A 12884-nucleotide genomic window follows, 5' to 3' on the forward strand; every position below is an offset into this window, starting at 1 on the left:
ACAATTATCATTATTACTGTCATCAGTTGCAAATGATCTTAAGTTATTGAGGAGATGTAAGTTTTTATAAAAGTATGGTTTCCTGCTCCCTTAGAGAATGACCACCACCATCTTAGTTTTACTAATGTTTCATAAGTCTCAAAAAAGGATCAAGGGAACTGGGCAAAAAAGAAGAATTTTGTATATGAAGTCCATTGTGACAAGTTTATTCCTTATTACTTTGAAAGAATCAGTATAGCTTTTAATTTTTTTTTTAATTACATTATTTTAAAAAGGGTGGGTAGGGTTAGGGGTTAGTCACCAAATGTATCAGGTAAAATGATGTATTTTTAAAAGTTTTGCTCTACAGTCAGTACTGTGGAAAACCACACAGACCAACACATTGCAGAAGCCTAAAACTAAATTATGATTATTTATGCCATTGTCACTACTGTTTAATTAATGAAACTAATTTAATGGATGAAACTATTGGTTTGATAGTTATAGGTATTTCATATTTCTCAACTTTAAATTATGAATGTTATACCATTTTTGCAATTTAGATTATGCCTTATCAGTAGTCCTGTGTCAGGGACATTTAGCACAGGGGTATATGGAACTGAAGGTATACTGCTTTAAATTTTCATTTTTAAGAATGAAACTAGCTATGGAAAATAGTGTATTACATGTTGATTATTGCATGGATATAAACTTTCCCCTTCTTCTACGAATACTATGTTTAACTCAATGTGGGTATGCTTTCCAGAAAAATAGCACATTTTTAGCTCCTATTTTTCATTAAAGAATTAAGCCTAGTCTTAGAGGTCATCAGTAGTCTATAAAGCTTATGTTATTTAATTAGTTTATGCAGTCAAAAGTTTTCAGTTCCGACAGTCAAGGTGTTTCTTCCAGCTGGAATCTGGAAGGAATTTCTGTAAATCATTATTCCTCTGGTGTTCAAGAGGGACCAAATCCAAGCCATCATTATGAATCAGTTTCAAATCCTAGCTTTTGACCTTAGTTTACTTCACCTCTCTTTGACTCTGTTTCCTCCTCTTTAAAATGGGATACAGTATCTACCTAGAGGGTTGTGAGGATGAAATGAGATAATAGCACATAGAAATTGCTTGATACCGCTATTCCATTCCAGAAGCATGTTGGGCCAGGTTATATTTCAGATTCATGGCTAGCTAGCGGTGCAGTTCAGCACAGTAAGAACTGTCCAAGAAAATCTGAGCTATAGCCGTGTTTAGAGAGTAAATCAGTAATTCATTTGGTATTTTAGAGATTATCATGATATCTCTTGCCCTTTTTTCCTAAACCACTCAAATCACTCAAGATGGAGAAGTGTGAATTAAATCTTAAAGGAAAGAAAGCAAATGATAATCAGCTTTTTTTTTAGCCTTTTCCTCCCTTTAAATTTGGTCTTTGGCCTACTAGAACATTTGCCTAATTGAAATGTACTTACTATTGCAGATATTCTAAGTGCTGCATCTAGTGTAAAATACTTGTTTAAAAGCACCAATTTTGAAATATTTAAATGCTTAGATTCTGGATCTGAACTTTTAGCTCTTCTCCCTCTATTGTGAATTAATTATTCGTGGTTGGAGCTTTTTAGTTGACTATATTTTGCCAGGAGTCAAGTTACTTTCAGTTTTCTAGTATATGCAGATAGTTTAATTTTACTTTTGCATTTTGATTTTATTTTAAATTCAGTTTTATTGAGATATATTCATATACCATACAGTCATCTACAGTGTACAATCAACTGTTCAAAGTACCATCCTATAATGTGCATTCATCATCCCGATCAATTTTTGAACATTTTTCTTACTCCAAAAAGAATAAAAATTAAAAAAGAATCTCCAAAGCATTCCATCCTCCCCATCCCACCCTATTTTTCATTTAGTTTTTATCCCCCGTTTTCTACTCCTCTGTCCATACACTGGTTAAAGGGAATATGAACCACAAAGTTTTAACAGTCACACAGTCACACCATGTAAGCCACATAGTTATGCAGTCATCTTCAAGAGTCCAGGGTACTGGGTTGCAGTTCCACAGTTTCAGGTATTTCCTTCTAGCTATTCCAATACACTAAAAACTAAAAAAAAGGATATCTATTTAGCACATAAGAATGCCCTCCAGAGTGAGCTCTCAACTCAATTTGAAATCTCTCGGCCCCTGAAACTTTATTTTGTTTCATTCTCTTCCCCCTTTCCATCAAGAAGATTTTCTCAATCCCACAATGCCAGGTCTAGGCTCATCCCTGCGAGTCTGTATTTTAGTTTAAGTTGACTTCTTCTATAAAAAAAAAAATTGTATCCTGCCTTGTTTTCATAACTAAACTGAGATTAATGTATAAAATAACTCTGTACTGAAGTTCAGTATATTAATATGTAAGGTCAGCAGTATTGGTATGTAAGCACATGGACTATAGGCTGTTGTGACCTGAAAAAAAACATGAAAATAATTTTCTTTTATGATATGCTGGCAAAACCAGCAGTTTTACTCTTCAGTGAAACCTCTGATCCCTTTCTTAACTAGTCCAGTAGAATTCAGGTACCAGATGGCTAGAATAGAATGCATAGTTTAACAAATAAAACCATTAGATGATACAGCTTTGTGAATTACTAAGCATTTTATATAGTTGCAGATTTTTTCCCCAGAACCCTTTTAGAGTTCATCTAAAGTTACTTTATTGTGTGAATTATTCATTGTTTGCATTTTAATAGATTGTTTTATCTCATAATGATGATTTTTGATGAATTTTATTTTTAACTTTATAAATATGTCGTCATAAGCCTGATTGAGTTTTCTCTTAATAGTGATGGCCTGCCACATGAGTTTTAAACTGGAGTTACAATTGTCCCGGTACACTTTATAAGAAGGCAGCCCCCTTAGAAAATATTGCCACCCCAGAGTTTCATAATGAGTTAGAACCAGATGAGTGAGTAATGCTCTGTCTCTGTTGCAGACATGCCAATATTTGGTCTCTGTCCAGCCCATGATGACTTCTACTTGGTGGTGTGTAACGACTGTAATCAGGTTGTCAAACCGCAGGCATTTCAATCACATTATGGTAAGTACTTAAGCATTTAAACATAATTATTAGAGGGTAAAAGATAAAGCTGGATTAAACTGAAGACTGATGACAGCATGGTTAGATCATGGTAATACCCCTCCCCCATGCCAGGAAGTAGGCTTTTTAATATATTGAGTGGGTTAATACATATCAAGTGATGGGTATTTTCTCTGTGTGTGTGTGTGTGTGTGTGTGTGTGTGTTTTAATTGAAAGTAATGTGCATTTTCTGATTTTTTTATTGAAATCAATCAAGGAAGATATATTTTGTAAGATGCTTTTTGAAATATTGCATTAATATAATTAAACACTTATTCTAGATCTCATGGCTGTGAATTCAGTGGATATTAAATATATATATATATATATACAATATAGAGGCATGGCTTTTCTAAAGGAAACAAGATTTTGCAAAATACTAGTTCAGTGGTTCTAAGTCTTTCATGTATCATGTCCTCATTTGTGAATATGATGAGCCTCGGACCTCATCTATGTAAAAATGCACATATACTTAGAATGAAACAATGTGATTTCAGGAGTTTCATGAACCCCTAAGCTCTGGGCTTCTGTGCTGTAAGCCTGTTTGTTATGTGGGTGTTTAATCATCGGAGTCCAATTAAGTTTGTTTGGACTTGTCATAATGCCACCTAAAGTGTTTAAATCAAGATTCTTGTTATAAAACTTGGTTTTATACCCAGTTTGGCTCAATAACAACACAGAATATTTGAGTGTCCACCTTGTTTCCAGCACTGGGGATATAGTGTAATCTCTACCCTCATGGAAGTTACAATCCAATTGGAGAGACAGGTGAAACTACACATTTTAAAAATAACTGCAAGTTGTTCCCTCATTACCCTGACTACAAATGCAAATCAGAGATAGAGAATAGCAATGGGATCCTTCTGTAGATACTCTTGAAGGAATGCCTCTGAGGAGTTGACCCTGGACCGGAGCTCTTTCTGATGATAGGGAGCCACCCATGCTTGTTAATCTGGAGAAAAGGGAATTTTCTGCAGAGAAAGCAGCCAATGCACAGACCTGAAGAAAACCAGAGAGGCTGAGGGGTAGTGAGGGAAGGGAGGTAAAGACAAGAGGAGGATGGCATTGTATGTGGAGACCTGATCATGTACAGCCTTATAGGTCAGAGTAAGAAGCTAAGGGACATTGGAGGATTTATATAGGGGAGTAACAGGTCTCATTTCACTGGTTGACTTGCTGAGAATAGATTGTGGAGAGAAGAATATAAAGAGGGAGAATAGTTCAGAGGTGATAATGGTCTACACTGAGACTAAGGTGAGGTAGTAGAGCTGTGGAGACAGCGTAGCTTTTAGATACACTTTAAAGCTGGAACCTCAGGGTTTGCTGGTTGGGCAGTTGCTGTTTTGAGAGCCACAATATTATAATCAGCATTCCACCATTTTTTCCCCAAGAAATGAATCTTTTACTTAGTCGTAAAAAAATAATGTTTGCGTTCCTGCTTTTGCTTGATATCTCAGGCTAGGCACCAGAGTGAGTACAAAGATGAATAAGAAATTGTCTCCCCATTTAAGACTCTCAGATGCTAATCTTGGAAAAGACAGTTAGTCAATTGCCAAGTATTTTGGAGTTAAGGATTTTGAAGCCAGACTGTACTGGATTTCAGTGTATACTTTGCAAGTACCATTGTTCTTTTCCTTGAGCAAGTTATCCAACCTCAGCTTCCTTTGTTATAATACTGGGATGGTAATGCCACCTTTTAGGGTCACAGTAGAGAGTAAATGAAATAGCATGAGTAGAAGCTCTTAATACAGTGTCTGTGACGTAACAGCTATAAGAGAGAGGATAAAGGTACAGCTGTAAATATAGGAAGGTGTGTGTCTAAGTAATAAAAAAGTCCAATGTGTTAAGAATAAGGAGTAACTCAGAGAAGCCTTCTTAGAGAAAATAGTCTTCATTTTAGGGTTTGAGGAGTAGAATGAATGCATTTCCTATGTGTAATTTTTTCTCTCTCAGTATTTAGACTCATAATACACACTCATTGTAGAATATGAAGCAAATATTCTTTAAAGATCACCTAAAATCCCATAAAATGGGAAGCATTTTGATGAGGATAAATATGGCTGTCATATACAGCTGCTCAGATTGTGCACTGTACAACCATATTTGGTGGCCCTGGGCTGGCAAGAGGGGTGGCACAAGCAAAGGTGGAGGCGGGGAATTCTAGGCAGTCTGGAAGACACTGTATGAAGTTTCCATTGGCCAGAGCTGATGTACCCATATTCGAATGGTCTGTGTGCAGAGGCAGGCTGGGGTTCAGAGGGCCTTGCTGCCCATCAGAGTCTCTTTGCTTTGATTTGTCAGTGGAGACCTGTTGAGGGTTTTCAGCATCAAAGTAAGGTGACTTAGTGGTGTTCCAGCAGGATTGTATGGCAGAGTGGATTGAAGAGGAAACAGCTGCATTTTGGCCATCAAGGCTGACTTAAAGGTGTTACCTTTTCCAGGACTTCTCTAGGCAGAAAGGGGCCCTCCTGGCCCCCCTGTTGCAGAAGCTAAAGCTTATTTTATGGAGACTTCTTTTACTTTTCCTGTTTCCCTCTTATAGTGTTGAGAGGGGAAAAGTATCTTAAAATCATATTTCTACCTTTTATTTCTACTGGTACCAGTACAATGTCTCCTAATAATATATTCGTTGAATGACAAAGGAATGCTGATAATTTTAAACATGTAAATGAGTAGACATGAATGCAGGATTCACAAACTCAAATGTGATCTGTGACTAGGCAGAAGATGTGACTGACAAAGCCACTAAATAGTGGTTGGGCTGTGGTCCATATGATGGCAAGGGAAATGTTTAAGATGTAAGAAAGCAGAATCCCTGGCAGAAGGATGATGGTCAAGTGCCCTGAGAGAGGGATTCTACTGGTAAATGTAGGAAGACTTCCCTCTTTGAGGCAGGAGGCAAGGAGGAGAGGGCCTGTTGGAATTAACAGGTCATTTGGAGTAGATAGATGTTTTTGGTGGGGAGGAGGTAACTGTGTGACAGCCCCTGTAGTGGTTTGGGATTAAAACCCCATTCACCAGGAGAGAAAGAAAAGGTGGGCAGGGTCCCCAGGTCCAGGAATCATTCCCAGTGCTGCTACCTGTCTCTTCTGTCTTTGTGATCAGGGATTGTGATAAGAAGGAGTATTTTTGGAATGTGCTCTCTTTTTGTTGTAATGTCAGGAGGCCAATTCTTGTATGTTTGTTCTCCACAGTTAAAAAAAAAATAGAAGAAGAAGAAGAAGTTGTTTTTCAGATTCAGAATCTTTCCAAGTGGACTGTGGAAAGTATTTGGAGGAATCCATAGTTGTCAGGGGAGGAATTGTATTTTCTTAACTTTTGGTGAAAATGTGTAGGTGTGTTTCTGTGAATTCATATATTGCTAATATTTATCTGTGACTTTTATAACTTTTGTTGGATTTTGCTACAGAATCCACGGGGCTGTTCCTTTAAAGCCACTGCTGCCAGAACAGGGAAGGAAGCTATATTGGTGAAAAAGCTTGTGTAAATCAGTTGAAAAATGGGTACTAATGTTGTTCTGAATAAGTGAGCAGTTTATTATATAGGGAAGTAAGAGACCATGTACTTCTTTTTACTAGTCAAGCTACTTTTTTGGGAGTTAATGGGTAACCAAGATTACCCTTTGAGCGTTTATGGTAAGTGATGTTGCTGTCATTTTGGCACTTACAGTTTTTCATAGTTCTCACACAGATTTCTTTCTTTCTTAGAAATGATACAGCAGCACCTTATTTTCCTGATGTTTTAATGTTTTGAAATAGTTTGACATGCCTCATTTCTCTTCAGTTACTCAATATATTTTTAAGAGCAATATGTTTCTTACTACTGACTTCATATTAAAAAATATAGTTTGAACCTGTTGATCCTAAATATGCTTTGCATATGAATAAACAGGAAGCTTTCTACATGGGCAGCTTCTGAAGGCCCTGCTCCAGACTCATTAATTGGAATTAATTAAATGGGAATTAATTAAATGGGAATTAATTAAATGGGTGATTTTAAGCAGAAGCCAGGCTGGGATGTAATACTTTCACAATAGATTAAGTCCACTCTCTTTGTATTCCCAGTGTCTAGCACTGTGACTGATGCAGAATTAGCATGCAGAGATTTAAATCCTTTTATTATGTGCTAGAAATGTTGCATTAACTGCCTTTAACATTGTAAGTATTAGACTTCCGGTTGACAAGTATGCAGTGTAAGACATGACGGGTGTTGTTCCCCAACAAAATCTTTGAATAACTAGCAAAAACTGGCACAGCCATCTTCCTCAAAACTCTGGAAAATAAAGGGTTACAGGAACTGCGCAGGGACCTAATCAAGAAAACACAGCTTTAAAAATGATAGGAGTTGCTTATGGAGCCCTTGCCACCAGCCCCTCCCTGTGAGTGTAGAGCCAGCCAGTGTTCCTATTGTGGGTCCCTGGCCCTGTTGCAGAGGGACCAGAGTAACTCCTGTGTTCATTTTGGGGTGCCTGTATGTTGGTGGCAAACTATTGGGTGGCACCCTGAAAGACTGAACCAGGATGATTGTCTCTGGTTCACTTTCCCAGACTTGCCTTGCAGGCAGATGCAGCATGCATACAGTTAAAGCAGTGTAAGAAACAGCTTTTTAGTCAAAGCAGCCGGGGCAAAGGATTACCAACTTTTAAGCTATATGGGAGAATATCCTGGATGGGAGCAGGTTCTGTTTATAAGGAGTAGGGGGACATTCAGATTCATGTAAACAAGGGAATTCCTTAGGCCACCAGACTAGGCAAGCCCAGGACAAGACACAGGCTCAGAAAAGAGAGAAACCTACACTTCACTTTTGCCTTGGGCTGATATTCTTGATAGAAAGGCTAAGCTCTGGAGGAGAGTACCAGTCAGTGCAGAGCCCATTTTCAAAGACCATGAAAGGAGTTTTTTAAATTGATTTGTTTGTTTTTGTTAGCTCCTGGCACTCAAGGAAATCTCTGTCATATCACTAGCTGAATACAAACTTAAGGAACAGACAGCTCAGGGATTAAATCTCGAGTTAAAATATTAAAACGTACACTGTGCAACAAGAGAGTACATGACAAAGAAACAGGAAATGACAATCCATTCAAAGGAAACAGATAAAGATTCAGAAACCATCCACAAACAAGACCAGACTTTGAACATACTGGACACAGACTTTGAAAAAAACAGTCCTCAATACACTGAAGGAGATAAAGGAAAACATGGAGAAAGAACTAAAGGAGATCAGGAAAAAGATAAATGAACAATATGAGATTCTCAATAAAGAGAGAGAAATTTTACAAAGGAACCAAACAAGAAATATTAGAGTTGAAGACCGTAATAACAAAGATGAAAAATTTCCTGGAGGGTTTCAAAAGCAGACTGGAGCTGTCAGAAGAAAGAAACAGTGAACTCAACAAAACAGTTGAAATGATTCAGGTGAGGAGTAGAAAGAAAAATGAGTAGAAAAAATGAACAGAGCCTAGGAGACCTGTGGGATTCCATCAATCCCACCAACATACACATTATGGAAGTCCCAGAAAGAGAGGAAGGGGCAGAAGGAATATTCAAAGAAATAATGACAGAAAACTTCCCAAATTTAACAAAAGACATGAATATGCAGATTCAAGAATCCCAACAAAGCCCAAAACAGGATAAATTCAAATAGAACCACTCCCAGGCACATAGTAATCAAATTGTCCTATGCCAAGGACAAGGAGAGAGTTTGGGGCGGGGGAGTGGGGGGGGTGCAACAATTTTATGTCTGGTGAGACTATCTTTCAAAAATGAGTTGAGAGATTGAGACATTCCCAGATAAACGAAAGCAGAGGGAGTTCATCACTACCAGATCCTGCCCTATAAGCAATGCTAAAGGGAGTTCTTCAGACTGAAAGGAAGGGACACTATACAGTAGATAGAAGCTATAAAGGTAACCATAATGAGTAATTGTAAATGCCAGTGCTGTTGTATTTTTATTTTATTTTTACTTTTACAGGTTTTAAAATACAGATGCCTAAAGAGTAATGATAAATCTATGGTTTTGAACATATAATGAATATAAAGATACAATTTGTAACAGGTACAAAAAAAGGTGGGGGGAGAGAGAGAGGTAGAGTAACAAGTGTTTTTGTGTGCTAATGAAGTTAAATTATCAAATCATAGTTGTTCTATACTAGGATGTTAAATTTAAGCCCCATAGTAACGTCAAAGAAAGTATTTGAAAAATACATGCACAAGGAAATGAGAAAGGACTGAAATGGTACACCACAAAAATCAAATATATATGAAAGTAGACATTATTGGAAGAATTGAATGACAAAAAAGGTATAATACTTAAAAAGACCAGATAGCAAAATGGCAGAAGGAGGTCCTGTATTATCAGTAGTTACTTTAAATGTGAATGGATTAAACTCTTCAGCCTAAAGCAGAGATTGGCAGAATGGATTTAAAAAAAGAAAAAAAATAGCATGACCAATCTATATTCTGTTTAGAAGAGACTCAGCTTATATTAAATGACAATAGTAGGTTGAAAGTGAAAAGGATGGAAAAATATATACCATGCAAATAGTAACCAAAAGAGAGATGGAGTAGCTGTTGCCAACATCAGATAAAATAGAATTTAAGTCAAAAGCTGTTGTGAAGAATAGAGGTCATTATATACTTATAAAGGGGCCAATTCAATAAGAATACATAACAATTATAAATTATGAGAGTAGAGCCCCAAAATATATGAAGCAGATATTGACAGAATTGAAGGCAGAAATGGATGGCTTTCACAGACTTCAGCACACAACTTTTAATAATGGATATAAAGAATGATCTAATGATCTCGACAGAAGATCATTAAGGAAGTAGACAACTTGAATGATGCTATAAACCATCTATACCTAACAGAACACTTCATCTAACGCCTGCAGGATACACGTTCTTCTCTAGTGCACATGGGTCATTCTCCAGGGTAGACCATATGTTAAGTCACTAAACAAGTCTCAATACATTAAAAAATACTGAAATCATACAGTGTTTCTTCTCCAGTCACAGTGGACTAAAGCTAGAAATCAGTAACGGGGAACTGGAAAATTTACAGATACGAAATTAAACAACCTACTCCATTTTTTTAATGGTGATGTTTTAAAATTTTCTATGCGATTTTATTGAGATATATTCATATACCGTACAATCATCCAAAGTTTACAGTCAGTTGTTCACAGTATCATCATATAGCTGTGCATTCATCACTACGGTCAATCTGAACATTTTCATTACTCCAAAAAATAAGAATAAAAATTAAAGTGAAAAAGAACATCCAAGACATTCCATACTTCTCCTCACTCTGTATCGTTCATTTACTTTACTTTAATAGAGTTTTATTGAGATATATCACACACCCTACAATCATCCACAGTGTACATTTATTCACAGCACCATCATACAGTTGTGCATTCATCACAAGAATCAATTCTTGAACCTTTTCCTTACTCCAAAAAAATTAAAAATAAAGGCAAAAAAGAACACGTAAAACTTTCCATCCCCTCCATCCCACCCTATTCTTCATCTAATTTTTGTCCCTATTTTTCCACTCATCTGTCCATACAGGATAAAGGGAGTGTGAGCCACAAGGTTTTCACAACCACACAGTCACACTGTGCAAGCTACATAGTCATACAGTCATCTTCAGGAATCAAGGTCACTGGGTTGTAGTTCATCAGCTTCGGGTATTTCCCTCTAGCCATTCCAATTATGCTAAAAATTAAAAAGAAGTACCTGTATAGCGCATAAGAATACCCTCCAGAGTGACTTTCCAACTCCATTTGAAATCTCTCAGCCACTGAAACGTTAAACAGCCTGCTCTTCAACAACCAGTGGGTCAAAGAAGAAATCACAAAAGAAATTAGGAAATATCTTGAGGCAAATGAAAACAGAAACACAGCATACCAAAACTTAAGGGATGCAGCAAAGGCAGTGCTGAAAGTGAATTTATAGTTCCGAATACATACACTAAAAAAGAAGAAAGATCTCAAATCAGATGCTAACCTCACAACTGGAGAATCTAGAAAAAGAAAAGCAAACTAAATCCAAAACGAGCTAAAGGAAGGAATAAAAAAGATTAGAGCATAGATAAATGATATGAAAAAATTAAAATGCCGTAGGGAGAATCAACAAAACCAGAAATTGGGTCTTTGAAAAGATTGAAAAATTGATGGACTTTGGCTAGGCCAAGAAAAAAGGGAACACAAAAATAACTAAAATCAGAAATGAAAGGTTTTTATTGATTCCACAGAAATAAAAAGGATTATAAGAGAATACAATGAACAGCTATATGACAACAAATTGGATGACCTAGAAGAAATGGACAAATTCCTAGAAACATGTCAACTGCGTAAACTGAGTCAAGAAGAAATAGAATACCTTAATAGACTAAAAACAAGTACAGAGATTGAATTAGTGTTTAATAACCTACCAACAAAGAAAAGTCCAGGACCAGATGGCTTCACTGGTGAATTTTACCAAATATTCCAAGAAGAATTAACACCAATCCTGGTCAAACGCTTCCAAAAATTGAAAAGTAGGTGTGCTGGTTTGGATGTATTATGTCCCCCGAAACGCCATGTTTTTTAATGCAGTGTTGTCGGGGCAGAGGTATAAGTGTTGATTAGGTTGGAATCTTTGGATTAGGTTGTTTCCATGGAGATGTGACCCCACCCATTTGGTGTGGATCTTAATTAGATCACTGGAGTTCTATAAGAGCACACAGACAAAAGGAGTTCTCTGCTGCAGCTGAGAGACACATTTTGAAGACAGTCATTGAAAGCTGATGCTGACATTTTGGAGAATGCCGTTTTGAAACACAACCTGGCAGCAAGCAGACGCCAGCCACATGTCTTCCCAGCTAACAGAGATTTTCTGGATGCTGTTGGCTTTCCTTCGGTGAAGGTATACTTGTGTTGATGCATTAATTTGGACGTTTTCATGGCCTTCAGACTGTAAATTTGTAACCAAATAAACCCTCTTTATAAATGCCAATCGATTTCTGGTATTTTGCATAAAGGCAGTATTAGCAAACTGGAACAGTAGGGAACACTCACTCACTCATTTTAGGAGGCCCACATCACCCTCATATCAAAGCCGGATAAAGATAACACAAAACAAGAAAATTATAGACCAGTATCCCTCATGAATACAGATGCAGACCATCCTCAACAAAATACTAGCAAACCAAATCCAACAGCTTGTTAAAAGAATTATTCACCATGATCAAATGGAATTTATTCCTTGCATGCAAGGATATTTCACCATAAGAAAATCAGTTAATGGAATATACCATGTTAATAGAACAAAGGGAAGAAAACATAACAAAATACATGATCATCTCGATGCAGAAAACACATTTGACAAAATCCAGCATCCCTTCTTGATAAAAATACTCAGAAAACTAGGAATAAAAACACTCAGAAAACTAGGAATAGGAGGAAACATCTTAACATGGTAAAAGGCATATATGAAAAGCCTATAGCTAACGTCATACTAATTGGTGAAAGACTGAAAACTTTCCCTCTAAGATCTGTAACAAGACAAGGATGACCACTGGTTTGACCACCAGTGTCATTCAACATTGTACTGGCAAGAAACAGAAATAAGACATCCAAATTGGAAAGGAAGAAGTAAATTCTCTCTCTAGTTTCAAGTGACATAATCCTATATATTAAAAAAATCTGGAAGAATCCACAAGAAAGCTATGAGAGCTAATATATGAATTCAGCAGAGAGGATAGAAGATAAATATGCAAAAATTGGTAGTGTTTCTATACACT

General features: G+C 36.8%; 1 protein-coding gene across 9 annotated transcripts in view; it reads left to right on the top strand.

Annotated features, from left to right (window-relative positions):
- ATXN7 (ataxin 7) overlaps nt 1–12884 on the top strand; it is a 195263-nt gene that overhangs the window by 116532 nt on the left and 65847 nt on the right. For all 9 annotated transcript variants that reach the window (XM_037799631.1, XM_037799648.1, XM_037799614.1 and 6 more), the window contains one exon: nt 2954–3058. In XM_037799631.1, coding sequence (XP_037655559.1) covers nt 2954–3058 — 105 coding nt within the window. The remainder of the gene's footprint in view (nt 1–2953; nt 3059–12884) is intronic.

Source organism: Choloepus didactylus, chromosome 1 (genome assembly GCF_015220235.1).
Source record: "Choloepus didactylus isolate mChoDid1 chromosome 1, mChoDid1.pri, whole genome shotgun sequence".
In the NCBI taxonomy this organism is placed as follows: domain Eukaryota; kingdom Metazoa; phylum Chordata; class Mammalia; order Pilosa; family Megalonychidae; genus Choloepus; species Choloepus didactylus.